The sequence below is a fragment of the Mastacembelus armatus genome, chromosome 4 (genome assembly GCF_900324485.2).
Source record: "Mastacembelus armatus chromosome 4, fMasArm1.2, whole genome shotgun sequence".
Taxonomy (NCBI): domain Eukaryota; kingdom Metazoa; phylum Chordata; class Actinopteri; order Synbranchiformes; family Mastacembelidae; genus Mastacembelus; species Mastacembelus armatus.
Window position 1 is genome coordinate 15,245,454 of NC_046636.1, and position 15,513 is coordinate 15,260,966.

The 15,513-nt window shown below is 39.8% G+C and overlaps 1 protein-coding gene across 3 annotated transcripts in view; it reads left to right on the plus strand.

The window, feature by feature from the left end:
* Window positions 1-15,513, plus strand: part of mcf2l2 (MCF.2 cell line derived transforming sequence-like 2) — a 160,636-nt gene that overhangs the window by 16,083 nt on the left and 129,040 nt on the right. For 2 of the 3 annotated variants that reach the window (XM_026304800.1, XM_026304801.1), the window contains exons 2-5: window positions 5,118-5,201; window positions 10,060-10,174; window positions 13,830-13,920; window positions 14,293-14,406. In XM_026304800.1, the coding sequence (XP_026160585.1) occupies window positions 5,118-5,201; window positions 10,060-10,174; window positions 13,830-13,920; window positions 14,293-14,406 (404 nt within the window). Of the gene's footprint in view, window positions 1-2,135; window positions 2,194-5,117; window positions 5,202-10,059; window positions 10,175-13,829; window positions 13,921-14,292; window positions 14,407-15,513 lie in introns of those variants that run through there. The other variant, XM_026304799.1, reaches the window with a different exon arrangement.

The window sequence follows — 15,513 nt, forward strand, 5'->3', positions numbered from 1 at the left end:
TAAACAGATTAAAATAGTGAGTTCATTGAAGAGCTGCTTGAACAAAACAATTTGGTATATCTAAATGATGGGAGAGGGACCAGAATTAATGTAGATAGGGGAATACAACAGCACTAGATTCAACTTTGATGTCTTGGTATTTAGCAGAATTATGTGAATCAGATGGGAAAGCACTACTGCAGGCAGTGATCACTTCCCAGCGTTTTACAATTTCCTACTGAAAAGAGGTGAGGGACAATCCAGTCCACTGGAAGAATGGGTATTCGATAAAGCAAAGTGAGAAAAGTTTAAAATAGTTTTAAAACAGTTCTAACTCTCCCTACTGAGCAGGTTGATAAAAAAGTTTAAAACAGCAATGTTAAGAGCTGCTCGTCCATCAGTTTCTAAGAGCAAGGAGAAAATAAGGGGAAATGCTGCCCCCTGGTGGACAGAGGGAAGTGGTGAAACAATAAGGGAAAGATATGGAGCTCTCTGTTACTGTTACTTGGTCTTAATAAGATGCTGGCATGTGGACATTTGACATGCTGAGAGACCAGGAAAATAAATGCTTTTTATTGGTGTTGGGGTTTTACACAGCATGGAATAGGTGATCAAAGGGTCACCTAAATAGATTGGGCTAAAACATGCATGGTATTTGGTTTTTAGGGATTTAGTGTTTTATTGGTGTAGTGTTTTAGGGTATTAGAGGCCTGTAAATAACTGCCAACAATTTGTTTAGTGCTGGTAGAGGCCTGAAGGTAGAAGACACCTGAACAAACATGTGGGGTCTTTTCCAATATGAGTCCACCCCTTTTTGTCAAGCTATATGAACCTGAGTCTGTAACAGAAAGACAGAGAATTCTGTAAGTCTTCTCTCCGGGCGCCCGTGATTAAACCTGAGATGATTCATCACACTGTGTTTGTTTCTGAGAATTAGCAACTCTCAAACTTAAAGAAATTTCCATGACATTGGGCTGTGCTGGTGTTACCAGAGAAACTGGTTTAAGATGAATAAAATATATTCCTTCAGTGTCATTATCAGAAACACCAACATGATTATTCATTTCACTATCAGCTGGATTAAATATAAAGGACACAAGTAAGAGTAGTGGAGGATGCATCTGTGTGACTTTCTTACAGCAAGGCTGCTAGTATCTTTGCGTTTGTCTTTGACTGATATTCAGTCTTGTGTAAGTGATTTGTGTCTCTGCTCCATAGTGAAGAGTAGGAAGAACAGCTGTCTTGTAAGCCAGCAGTTTGGTTCTCAGTTGCTTGTAGTTGAATTTTCTGCATGCTGTTCTCCTCAGATTTGCAAAGGAGCACACATAACATCATACCCCACCTCCGAGACCACTGACACTGCCAGCCCCTTTACTGCTCTGTCTGATAGTTTCTGCAGTCTTCCTTTATCTCTGTTCGATAAGAAGCCATTCAGCCCCTCAAATGCATAGGCATAACATTTGATAGACATCAACAATTAATACAATTGTAGTTTACTGTGCATTGGACCATAACATCTTGTATAATGTTAATTATAATGCAGCTTACAGAAAAAATAAACCTTTTTAAGTTTTTCTTCAGGGAAACCTTATGGAGATGCACTATAGTACATCGTCTTGTCTGTATAAAGGTTACTCCTACAGCCCAACAGGGACCTCATGTTGAATAAAAAAACACGACAAAAAAGTACAAACATATAGACACAACAGAACACAGATACTGTGACATGCCTGCAGCAATGAAACACATATGACTGAATCTATGCATATGCTGTTACACAGGCACAACTAGCTCAGCCCAGTTCTGTACGTCTCTCTCCTCTCTTTCTTTTTCACCCTGATCTTTCTCTCTGATTTCTGATAGGCTGTTTGCTGCTCAGGGCAGAGCTTTTTCAACAGCTGGAGCTGGAAAAATTGACCACAACTGGATTTACCAACTACAACACACACAGAGTTCAGGGTTTACAGGAGAAAAGAGAGAGCACTTCAGATGTGCTAGTTTGGACGTCTGGAACACGCTGAATTAATAGTGATAGTGATGAAGAAACTGCTGCTGTTGATGGATTATGGTTGCTGGCTTGTCCACACTGATCTTGGACATCTTGACGTTATTTTTAATGGGATTATGACTTTTTCTGGAGAAATTTACATTTACTTCTGTATATGTGTTTGAGCCAGGAAGGTGTTAAGATGAAGAATGTCAAATATATTATAGGTAACATGCACACACACTGTAAAACCTTCACATTTAAAAATGCGTTTGGGCTTGTGGTCTGTCACATCACACTTCATGTGCTCATTCATATAGTATCTCTTTCTATTCCATTCCTTCAAAATCAACTAAAAGTAATATTCTAACTTTAGATTCACATATCCCGAAACTTTACATACCTACTGTCTTATCCTTATGGCCTGTGCTTGGCAGGAACACACGTGATCATGCTTCTATGTGGCTGTCTGGGTTTATTTTTTCTTTTCACCAGTTAGAGGGGATAACGCACACCGCATGCATGTAATCAGTGCGTGGACTTCGCTATCTAGTTAGCAGCTAATGTTTGTACAGCTGGTATTTTTTGGGAAGAATAAAGCCAGGCTTAATGTTACCCTGAAAACTAACCCTACCACAATTTAAAAAGACAAGAAAATAAGAAAAACATCTTTATCAAGTTGAGAAAATGCAGCAAATGGAGAAAACACAGCCAAACAGAATCAACACAACCAAATATAAAAATGCTTAAGGTCACAGAGAATACAATGGAAATTAGTTAAAAAATAACCTCTGCTGGGGAAAAAGGGATGATGATAGCATGACTAATGCGACAAATAATTTGTTGCCATGGTTTGTGGCTCATGAAGACAGTGAAATTGACTATCCATCAGGTGTAACAAATAACAGTGGTGCCATAACTTCCTAAACAGGTGGTAAGCTTGTGATCCAAGAGCCTCCAGGCACATAAGTGGAAAATCCGCTAAATAATAAGAATTATAAATAAATTGGTTATAAATGGATTATTCAGGACATGCAGCCATAAGTAAGATTTGGTAATTTAAGGCATCACAGAATGTGAAATTGTAGGGAAAACATCCGTTAACTGTGGAGAGGTCTGTGTGTCTGTTGCTACAAACTAAGGCCACTGCTATACAAGTGGAAGAATTAATCTATTAGCAGAAATGTAATGTAATGAAATCACTGAAAAAAAACAAGCATTACATTTTCTTAATTTTAGAATAAATAATTTTAAATCTACACAGGAAGCAGGAATAACTTCCCAGAGGCACCACCGTGTTTCTACAGTAGTCCAGAACAGACAAACCGAACACTGGCTCTAGACAGGGAATTGCATTTTTGTACTGTACCCTCCCTCCCCCCTGAAGAAAAAGTGGTGTGGTGTGAAGGGTGCTCAGAAGCTTGCTGCAATCTCATCATTAGATACCATAAAATCTTTCACATTTAACACATTGCAGCCTTAAGTAATCTGTTCATGCAAGTTTTTCATGTAAAAGCCCAAATGACAAACTCTAGAGCAGTATTAGGATTTAGAGAGCACATTTTTTGGGGTATCATTTACTCTACACATGGTGGTAGATTTTATGTTACATTGTGGTGTCGTGGACCCAAAATACATGATAACTGAGGCTTGGTAACAATACTTTATTCACAAACACTGATAACTGAAGTATATGTAAACTGAGGGAAGTTAACTAACATCTGCTCACTGACTGAAGATGTAGCACATCGAAGAGGGAGCAGAGTGAATCTTCTGACAACTGAAGACGTACATTGCTTAAGTAGACGTCCTGATCACTGACACAGAACAGCTGTGTTTAATCAACCTCCAGACAGGAGAAAAACACACAGAGACACACATACACAAGCAACAATCCTAACATTTAACAATACTCTTAGAACACTAACAAAATGATTACATTCAGTAAGGTAAATATGTGTTGTCATAAGTCATCAGCTGTTTGTGGATTACATAGTGTAGTTAGCATGGCCTGCATTCTACTGGTCCGTGCTGTGCCTTAATACTCAAAATGTTTCCTATTTTTCATATGGCATTCATATGCCAGTGAACATAAAGCATATGTGTCTGTACCTATAAATGTCAGCTCCCTTAGTCAAACTGAGAAATGGCCCAACCTTTCAAGTCTTCAGCTTTCCTCAGGAAAACTTATTATTGTTTAGATGGAGTAAAAGGAGCTTCCCAACAAAGATACATCTGGCAGTTAAATTGCTTGCAGCTTATTGTACCAATTCAGAACATGTAGAGAAACTCTGTTGTCAGGTCATCAATGCCAGTGTCTAAACTGAAACTCCTAAATCAAGAATAGCTGGTTCCATTAGTGCGTCTACTACCTCCATAATCCACTTACGTAAGTGCTTCCTGCACTTCCCCCTCAGCCCCTTCAGTCCACAGTCAGTTTCTAAAATTAGCGTGTTTTGTCGAACCTTGAAGTGATCATACATCACGTCTGTGTGCCCCACTCATTTCCAACAATACAGAACATCCTCTCATTTCTGCATGGCTCTGGTTACATAATCCTGCTGTTCCATACATTCCCAGACAGCTAGAGAACAGTCCCTAGACCCTCTTCCCTCTACTTTGTGTTCTCCACATGTTTTTTTCAGTTAATGGGTTTTTGACCCAATGTTTTTCTGGGTTTATGACCATTTTAGCATATTTTTTATTAAGGCTCTATAGAGTTTGCATTTTCAGTCTTTTGCACTGTGGTGTGTTCTGAACACAGCTGTTTTACAGCTATTTTACTCTTTTACTAAATCTTAAATAATGTCAGGCACTAAAAGTAGTTTTAGTTGGGGAGAAAGATGATATGAGAATAAATTCTGCCATCAGTGCATCATTTATTTTTAATTGTTCCCTTTTTCTGATTGGTTATATTTTGGTTAAAATCTGGTTTGGTAAAAATCTCACTGTCTGAGGTGATATTTACCTGCCATCCCAGTGATGTAGTCTCCAATTTTTCTTTTTTTCTCACTGAATATCTTAATATATATTCTATTTTTTGGCTTATTTATGCCCCAACTATGCTACCATACCTATATCCAATCACTGTTTCTTGTCCAGTTTGTTCCTTTAGCAGACTGACTATTCTGATCTGTGTCTCTCCTTACAGATGAGATTATGCAGCAGGAAATCAGGCCCCTGCTGGCTGTCGACATCATAGAGCAGCTTCATCGCCAGTTTGCCTTGCTCTCAGGTATGTTACATCAACAGTCAAACTTCTATAATAATAAAATGTTATTATTGGAAGACCAGACCTTAAATGCAAATGGAGTGAAATTACATCAAGATTCATCCACCGATTTATTAGCAGTAGATGATTTTGTGTGTGTGTGTCTGTGTGTAACAATTTATTAATGCCCTCCCTACCTAGTAAATGTCCATGTCTTTTAAGGTCTTTCTCTGTTTGAAAGGCCCTATTACTCTTTTTGTACATTAAGGTGCCAAAAACATAATTCTACCCTAGTCTGCATTATAACCTTCAGTCTACTGTCACACCAACATGACCAAATCACATGACTAGTTAATAGCCTAGACTTCAAAGGGTAAAATTGCAGTGCTATACTGTATATCTTATTTGTCTCTTTTCTACCTTCCACGAACTGTATAAATGGCATCAAGCTTCATCTGCCTCTATTTTTCTACTACAGTTATCTATTAGAAAACATTAGCTATCTATGCAAGGACAGTAAAAATTATTGTAAGGAAGAATGTACATTAAAAACACTAACATTTACAAAGCCACACTTTTTGTTTTTATGAAAATTACTTGTTTTATAATCATAATCAATATAATCATAATCAGCTATTCATCGATTTACATACCCCCACTTTGGAAACCAAACATCTACTCACATATAACCATGTGGTGGTTTTAAAGATGTGGTGGACAAGGATCAGCATGAGGTGACTGGTGTGCAGCACACAACCCCATACACAGCAAGCTGTGATGCACTGTGTGGTCTGAAACCTGTCTATTGTGCCTGGCATTGAAAGGAAAATTCTGTCAATTTGAAAAATGGGTCTATTTGTTATCCTTTTTTTGCTAAAATTTAAATGAGAAATGTAAAGACAAACTTTGTAAAAATTATAATTTAGGTTATTAATTTCTTCGCCAGGACCAGTTGCCAGACAACCAGTGAAAACTGTGGGAAGTTCCTAGTCTTAACCAAAAAATAGTCTGGTAGCATTGAATTATTATTATAATTTTTTTGTTTTTGGTCGTTGTGTGGATTATCTCTTTCTCTGACTTTTGACCTGATAGATTTTAGCTACTAGGTACCATAACTCAAATCAAACAATAAACAGACATTACATCCTAATACAACAGGGAATTTATGCAAAATTATTTGTTGAATGGATAATTACAGTGTTGTCAGCATGTCATGACTGTCCTAATGAATCGTTAAGATTTGAGACCCTCTGAGAATACTCTGTCTCGTATACCACAGCCATCACTCCATGTGAAAATCTCTACTGATGCTGCATCAACACTAGTTTGTGCATTAAAATAGATATATGAAAAAGTCTGGTATTTAGTTTTGACATGGTTTTAAAGAACACAATAGTTTTCTGTTCCCTATTTATTCACTGGTACCCAGCTAGTGGAAAGTCATATCCTTTTTATTTTTCAACGTTGAAGCAAAAACACTGTTTTGCCACCCTAGCATTTATGCCGGGTACCCTCAGACTTTCCAAATGTGTTGCTACTTGTGCCACAGAAGAGTGTGTGGTTTTCCAGGGATGTTTTTCATTCCTTCTCAGTCTTCTCACAACAGCCAAAATAACAACTCTTTCCAAAAAGCTCTTTCTCAGCATTACTTACCTCCAGAGTTACATAAGTTTAACACAAGCCTGGTTTATGGCCTTCACCACATGAGTGTGTCTATTGTGAGTGTGTGTGATTTCTTTGCAGGATATGGGTTGCTATGGTATGATTTCTTGATATTTATTATATAACATTACTTTATAAGAGACATGCAACATTGTTATGTTTGGTTCTCTGAGTGCTAATGGTTAGCCTACTGCTAATAACTTGGTCTACAAATTCTATGTCACTACATTATGTTTTGGAAAACAAATTAACATCAAAGTGTTACCCAGACTGTGGCTTCCAGTTACAAGCTAACAAAATAACAACTAATGGACATTACAGCCCAAGGGCGACAGTTAGGTGCGGTGGTTAGAACTGTTGTTAGAACTGTTGCCTCATAGCAAGAAAGTTCTAGGCTCTAGTCCCATTCAACCATGCAATATTTCTGTGTAGACTTTGCATGTTCTCCCCATGTCTGCATGGGCTTTCTCCAGGTAGGTTACTCTACATTACCAGTAGGTGTGAATGTGAGTATGTGAGTGTTTGTCTGTCTCTATGTGTCCAGTATATAGCATGGATGGACAGATGGAGTACCATTAGAGTAAAGGGCTGCATGCTGACTTAGCAGTATCATGTGACATACCATATGTGTGCTCCATTTGCAACCTGTTACTCTAAGTAAACATAGACTATTAAAACATGTTCTTAAAACATGATTTAGAGACAGGTCACAAGGACAGTGTTAGCAGATAACAAAGCAACTTTTTCTTGCTAAACATGATAAGAAATATTTTCTCTAATTCTAGCCTCCCTCGTTCCATCTTCTGCTTATACAAATATACAGTGGGTACGGAAAGTATTCAGACCCCTTTAAATTTTTCACTCTTTGTGTCATTGCAGCCATTTGTCAAAATCAAAAAAGTTCATTTTATTTCTCATTAATGTACACTCAGCACCCCATCTTGACAGAAAAAAAACCAGAAATGTAGAAATTTTTGCAAATGTATTAAAAAAGAAAAACTGAAATATCACATGGTCATAAGTATTCAGACCCTGTGCTCAGTATTGAGTAGAAGCACCCTTTTGAGCTAGTACAGCCATGAGTCTTCTTGGGAATGATGCAACAAGTTTTTCACACCTGGATTTAGGGATCCTCTGCCATTCTTCCTTGCAGATCCTCTCCAGTTCTGTCAGGTTGGATGGTGAACGTTGGTGGACAGCCATTTTCAGGTCTCTCCAGAGATGCTCAATTGGGTTTAGGTCAGGGCTCTGGCTGGGCCAGTCAAGAACGGTCACAGAGTTGTTCCGAAGCCACTGCTTTGTTATTTTAACTGTGTGCTTAGGGTCATTGTCCTGTTGAAAGGTGAACCTTCGGCCCAGTCTGAGGTCCTGAGCACTCTGGAAGAGGTTTTCTTCCAGGATATCTCTGTACTTGGCCGCAATCATCTTTCCTTCAATGCAACCAGTCGTCCTGTCCTTGCAGCTGAAAAACACCCCCACAACATGATGCTCCCATCACCATGTTTCACTGTAGGGATTGTATTGGGCAGGTGATGAGCAGTGCCTGGTTTTCTCCACACATACCGGTTAGAATTAACGCCAAAAAGTTCAATCTTGGTCTCATCAGACCAGAGAATCTTATTTCTCATAGTCTGGGAGTCCTTCATGTGTTTTTTGGCAAACTCTGTGCGGGCTTTCATGTGTCTTGCACTGAGGAGAGGCTTCCGTCGGGCCACTAAGCCATAAAGCCCCGACTGGTGGAGGCCTGCAGTGATAGTTGACTTTGTGGAACTTTCTCCCATCTGCCTACTGCATCACTGGAGCTCAGCCACAGTGATCTTTGGGTTCTTCTTTACCTCTCTCACCAAGGCTCTTCTCCCACGATTGCTCAGTTTGACTGGACGGCCAGGTCTAGGAAGAGTTCTGGTCGTCTCAAACGTTTTCCATTTGAGGATTATGGAGGCCACTGTGCTCTTAGGAACCTTGAGTGCTGCAGAAATTCTTTTGTAACCTTGACCAGATCTGTGCCTTGCCACAGTTCTGTCTCTGAGCTCCTTGGGCAGTTCCTTCGACCTCATGATTCTCATTTGCTCTGACATGCACTGTGAGCTGTAAGGTCTTATATAGACAGGTGTGTGCCTTTCCTAATCAAGTCCAATCAGTTTAATTAAACACAGCTGGACTCCAATGAAGGAGCAGAACCATCTCAAGGAGGATCAGAAGAAATGGACAGCATGTGAGTTAAATATGAGTGTCACTGCAAAGGGTCTGAATACTTATGACCTTGTGATATTTCAATTTTTCTTTTTTAATACATTTGCAAAAATGTCTACATTTCTGGTTTTTTCTGTCAAGATGGGGTGCTGAGTGTAGATTCATGAGAAATAAAATTAACTTTTTTGATTTTGGCTAATGGCTGCAATGACACAAAGAGTGAAAAATTTAAAGGGGTCTGAATACTTTCCGTACCCTCTGTAGGTTCTAGTAAATGGTCATCTTGCTGGGACTTGGTCCATATAACATATGTTGTGCACGTTTCCTGCCAAATCTATTCATGATCTTTATGTGAGACCACAGGACACGTAAATTCCACAACTGGGTGTTTGACAGATGATTGACCAGACTGTAGGTGACAGAGAAATGAAAACAGAGTAGCATATTAATTTAATGTTTTATTCAAAATAAAATGCATTTCTGTAATTTCTAAAATTATACACATTATTGGTATGGTCTCTACATGGGCCTATCCATTCTATTATTTTAGTTGCGGTACAAGAGGAGTTTTAGCTCAAGGTCGCCATCTTGTGACTTTCTTGTAGAAGTAGAGGTGTTAGCAACATTTGTGTGTTTTCCAGGATGATTTATGACTATGTATTTAATTTCTATGGTTTAAATGTTTTTTTTTTCCTGATTTTAAGTACTGTTTTTATTCTTCACATTCAACAAAACACTGTTTTTTCCTGCAGTGAGACTGACCAAAAACTATGACAAAATGGTGATGCATTATATTATTGCAAAGTTAGTTTTCTGATATTTTCTGACTTTTGAGATATCTTGTCAAGTTTGTTCCCTTCAAGATTTATTTTTGAATTCTAGTGCAGATCCTAAGCAACACCATATACTATAATCATTCTGAACTGTTTAAAAGTGTGTATAAAATGATGAACAACAAGGTATGTAGTATAAACATTTATTTTTTTAGGCAGTATTAAATGTTGTTTGTTGTGTTTGTATGTTGCAGGAGGGAGAGGGAAGGATGGTGCCCCCATCATCACCTTCCCAGAGTGTTCAGTCTTCAATGAAGTGCCAGAAGAAGACTTCCTTAATGTAGTTACTTACCTAACCAGCATTCCCAGGTATACACACTCTCCTACACATAAACTTCATTTTCAGTGTACCAGTCATCACATTATCAGTCTTCAAGTCACCAGTTAGTCAAACAATGGCCTCACTCTGCACCCTGGGCATCAATGAAAGAGCTTGTACAAGAGCTGATCTTACAACATTACTTTATATTATCACTTTAAACACTTTTTGATATAATTTGATTTGTAATTTACATGGTTGTAATGGATAAACATGGCAGGTAGCTCAGGTTTTTACCATGTACACTTTCATTATCAACTCAAACAGGAATCATTTATGTATCACTGCTAGACTGTAGCAAAGCTAGCTAACTGGCCAGTTGTTTTAAATAATATGACTGAGAAGATAGAAAGAGACTAACAAAGAAACAAAAACTGTTACTACTTAACAGTAGTTCACTGTTATTAAAAAGAAATACCTATGGTCTCTGGATATAATTGTGTTTTCCTACACCCTGCTGTTTTTAATGCAACCACAGGGGGGCACAATCCATTGTCTTCATGTGCCAGTCCCAAGTCTGGGTAAATGCAGAGGGTTGTGTCAGGAAGGGCATCTGACATAAAATTTCAGCCAAATCAAACATGCAAATCACAAATACGACTTCCATACCGGATCCGTCGTGGCCCGGGTTAACCGCCACTGGTGCTGTTGACCTACAGGGTGCCAATGGAAATTGGACTACTGTTGGTCCAAGAAGGAGAGGAGGAAGGCATGTTCATAGACAAAGAGAGAAGAAGAAGGGCAGGAGTGTAGGACTTAGAGTAGGGACTTTGAATGTAGGGACTTTGTCAGGGAAAACTAGAGAGTTGGCTGATATGATGGAGAAAAGAAAGATGGATATCTTGTGTGTTCAGGAGACCAGGGGGAAAGGTAGCAACGCCAATAGATTAGGAGCAGGGTTCAAGCTGTTTTATCATGGTGTGGATGGAAAGAGGAATGGAGTAGGAGTTATCCTGAAGGAGGATTTTGCTAGGAATGCTCTGGAGGTGAAGAGAGTGTCAGATAGGGTGACGAGTCTGAAGCTGGAAGTTGAAGGTGTGATGTTGAATGTTGTCAGTGGTTATTCCACACAGGTAGGATGTGAGTTAGAAGAGAAGGAGAAATTCTGGAGGGAGATGGATGAGGTGATTGAGGGTATCCCTAGTGGTGAGAGAGTGGTGATTGGGGCAGACTTCAATGGACATGTTGGTGAGGGAAATATTTATGACATATCAGAGTGGAGACAGGAGCACATAAGTTGATTACATCTTGTGCAGACGTTTCAACCTGAAAAAGATCAGTGACTGTAAAGTAGTGGCTGGAGAGTGTGTAGCCAGCTACCATAGGATAGTGGTGTGTAGGATGACTCTGGTGGTGAGGAAGATGAAGAGGACAAGGGCAGAGCAGAGGACCAAGTGGTGGAAGTTGAAAAAGGAAGAGTGTTGTGTGGCTTTCAGGGAGGAGCTGAAACAGGCTCTGGGAGGTCAGGAGGTTCTTCCAGATGACTGGACAGCTACCACTTGGTGGTGGAATGAGGAAGTTCAGGAGTGTGTTAAGAGGAAAAGGTTAGCTAAGAAGAAGTGGGACATTGACAGGACAGAACAGAACAGACAGGAGTACAGGGAAATGCAGCGTAAGGTGAAGGTAGAGGTGGCAAAGGCCAAACAAAGGGCATATGTACGATAGGTTGGACACTAAGGAGGGAGAGGTGGATTTGTACAGGTTGGCGAGGCAGAGAGACAGAGATGGGAAGGATGTGCAGCAGGTTAGGGTAATCAAGGACAGGGATGGAAATGTGTTGACAGGTGCCACAAGTGTGATGGAAAGATGGAAGGAATACTTTTAAGAGTTGATGAATGAGGAAAATGTCAGAGAGCACAGAGTAGAAGAGGTGACTGTTGTGGAGCAGGAAGTAGCAAAGATCAGTAAGGATGAAGTGAGGAAGGCATTGAATAGGATGAAGAGTGGAAAGGCAGTTGGTCCTGACGACATACCTGTGGAGGTATGGAAGTGTTTAGGAGAGGTGGCAATAGAGTTTTTGACTGGGCTATTTAACAAGATCTTGGAGAGTGAGAGGATGCCTGAGGAATGGAGAAGAAGCGTACCCATTTTTAAGAATAAGGGGAGACGTGCAGAGTTGTGGAAACTACAGAGGAATAAAGCGTTTTTATTTATGAGTCACACAATGAAGTTATGGGAAAGAGTAGTGGAGGCTAGGCTGAGGTCAGAAGTGAGAATGCTTTTAGAATGCTGATGGAGAAGTACAGAGAAGGCCAGAAGGAGTTGCATTGTGTCTTTGTAGATTTGGAAAAAGCGTATGACAGGGTGCCGAGAGAGGAGCTGTGGTTTTGTATGAGGAAGTCTGGACTGGCAGAGAAGTATGTTCGAGTGGTGCAGGACATGTATGAGAGCTGTAAGACAGTGGTGAGGTGTGCTGTAGGGGTGACAGAGGAGTTCAAGGTGGAGGTGGGACTGGACCAAGGATCGGCTTTGAGCCCCTTCTTGTTTGCTGTGGTGATGGACAGACTGACAGATGAGGTTAGACAGGAATCTCTGTGAACCGTGATGTTTGCAGAGTGAGAGCAGGAAGCAGGTGGAGGAAAATCTAGAGAGGTGGAGGTTTGCTCTGGAAAGGAGAGGAATGAAGGTTAGCTGCAGTAAAACAGAGTACATGTGTGTAAATGAGAGGGGCTCAAATAGAATGGTGAGGTTAAAGGGAGTAGAGGTGAAGAAGGTGGAGGATTTTAAGTACCTAGGGTCAACAGTGCAGAGCAACGGAGAATGTAGTAAAGAAGTGAAGAGACGTGTGCAAGCAGGTTGGAACGGGTGGAGGAAAGTGTCAGATATGATGTGTGACAAAAGAGTGTCAGCAAGAATGAAAGGAAAGATGTACAAGACAGTGGTGAGACCAGCAGTGTTATATGGTTTAGAGACAGTGGCACTGAGAAAAAGACAGAGGCAGAGCTGGAAGTAACAGAGCTGAAGATGTTGAGGTTCTCTTTGGGAGTGACGAGGATGGATAGGATCAGGAATGAGTACATCAGAGGGACAGCTCATGTTAGATGTTTTGGAGAAAAAGCCAGGAAGCCAGATTGAGATGGTTTGGACATGTTCAGAGGAGGGACAGTGATTTTAGACAGTGAAAAGGATGCTGAGGTTAGAGCTGCCAGGAAGGAGGCCTAGAGGAAGACCACAGAGGAGGTTCTTGGATGTGGTGAAGGAGGACATGAGGATAGTTGGTGTGGGTGTGAAAGATACAGAGGATAGGGTTAAATGGAGGCAGATGATTCGCTGTGGTGACCCCTGAAGGGAGCAGCTGAAAGGAGAAGAAGAAGACACACTGCTGTTTTTCAGCATGCCATGTACCCTAAGTCAGCTAAAACAAACTATGCTAAAATTGTAATGCAGTACATGTTAAACTTTTAGCAGCATTCCTGCAAGTTAAAGTTGGCATTCTTGACTGTTATTCAACATGACAATATAATACTTTTTGTACATTAGGAAGCCTAGTGTCTGTAGTAATACTGTTATACTTTCTGTTATCGTGAGATCAACGTGTTCAGGAGCAGTAAAGCTCCAGTTTTAGGGAATTTGAGTGGCTCATGCAAACACGCTATGGTCCACAGCAGCACTTCAGTTTACATCTTCACCATCTCCTATTTCCAGCATGGATGCTGCCAGTATTGGGTTCATTATCATCATTGACCGGCGGAAGGACAAATGGAGCTCAGTAAAGGCCTCTTTATCACGGATCGCTGTAAGTTCTCTGAGAAACACAGTATTGAAAGCACTTTCAACAAAAATATTTATATGCAATAATGCAAGGACAAAGAAAAAATGTAATACTTCATGGATACATATAAAGCTCATAATGAATTAAATAGTGAATTATATTTTTCAGAAAGTATGAAAATTACACATCCTATTGTATATTAAAATATACCTAAATATAATATGATGTAATATACACACACACTCATTCTGGCCAGTCAAATGCATCACAGTAATATGCCCTAGAAATAAAAACAGTCTTGATTGAACAAAAATATCAAATTAACAAGCTGTAATAATTTGGTCCTTTAATGGTTTGAGACATACTGTTACGCTCAGATTTTGTTGTGTTATCTAGGGGGCTTTTCCAGGAAATCTGCAGCTGGTGTTGGTGCTAAGGCCATCCAGGTTCTTCCACAGGACTATAGCAGACATTGGGATCAAGCTGCACAAGGACGACTTCAAAATGAAGGTAGGAAGTATGCTTTCATATAAACCATATAAAGTTTATGATGAAAATTATTTATTTTTAAAGTATTTTTAACTGATATGTACCCAAGACAGGATTAATATATAATGATCTCCTTAACTATATTATCCAGGAGCGATAAAACCAAGGCGCCATCTGAGATTTACTGTTAAGGATTGTATAGTTCTGAAACTGATAATCCAGGGACCAGTGATCCGCAATGATGCAATTGCATCACACAGTAGGAGGTGGCCCTGCCAACTCAATGAGACACTGGATTTCCAAATCCCCTTTGATCATGAAGTCTTTGCAGAGTTAACTGCTACCTGACAACAATGTTTGATATAAGCTGTTATTGTTTATCTGTTACTCATGCTTGTTGGCTAATTCCCATTTTAGAAAATGTTCCTAAGGTTAATCAGTCTTAACAGTCAGATTGACTTCACTCCGAGCATAAACCTGCCCTCAGACCAGTAAAACTCCACCACAGATTTTAGCTGCATAAAACATCTAGCACCTTTCTAGATGAACAAGATCGCCCCAACAATGATGACTGATCATATGAATTCTCTGACCAGTGTGTCAGAAAACAAACAGCTGTGCAAGATGGAGAAAAACAGAAGAGACAGACGAAGGCACAGAGACACAGAGAATTGGAGAGACGTGTGCCCTGTGCACTGGGACCTTTGCTGAACCAGGCACACTAAAGCTGTCTCTTGGAATGAGAGGCAGACACTACTCACAGACATGCTGTGCATGAGAATAATCCTGCTTCAACACATGGGAGAGAATTCAGTAACCAAAATAGAAATAGATTACCTTAAGCTGACACTTACAGCGCAGTGGAGTTTATTATTAGTAGTTGAGTTTGAGTATCCATAAGGGGCAAGGCAAGGCAACTTTATTTGAAAAGCACAGTTCATACACAACGTAATTCAAAGCGCTTTACAGAAATAAAAGGAAAGTTTGAAGTACAGAATTAAAAAAAAAATTAAAAGAGAATGAGTGCAGATAAAACACTTTCAGTTGTCATATGCAGAGCTAAAAAGAAAAGAAAGGTTTTTAGCTTGGACTTAAACATTGTGAGAGTTGAGGCTTGTCTAACAGTGT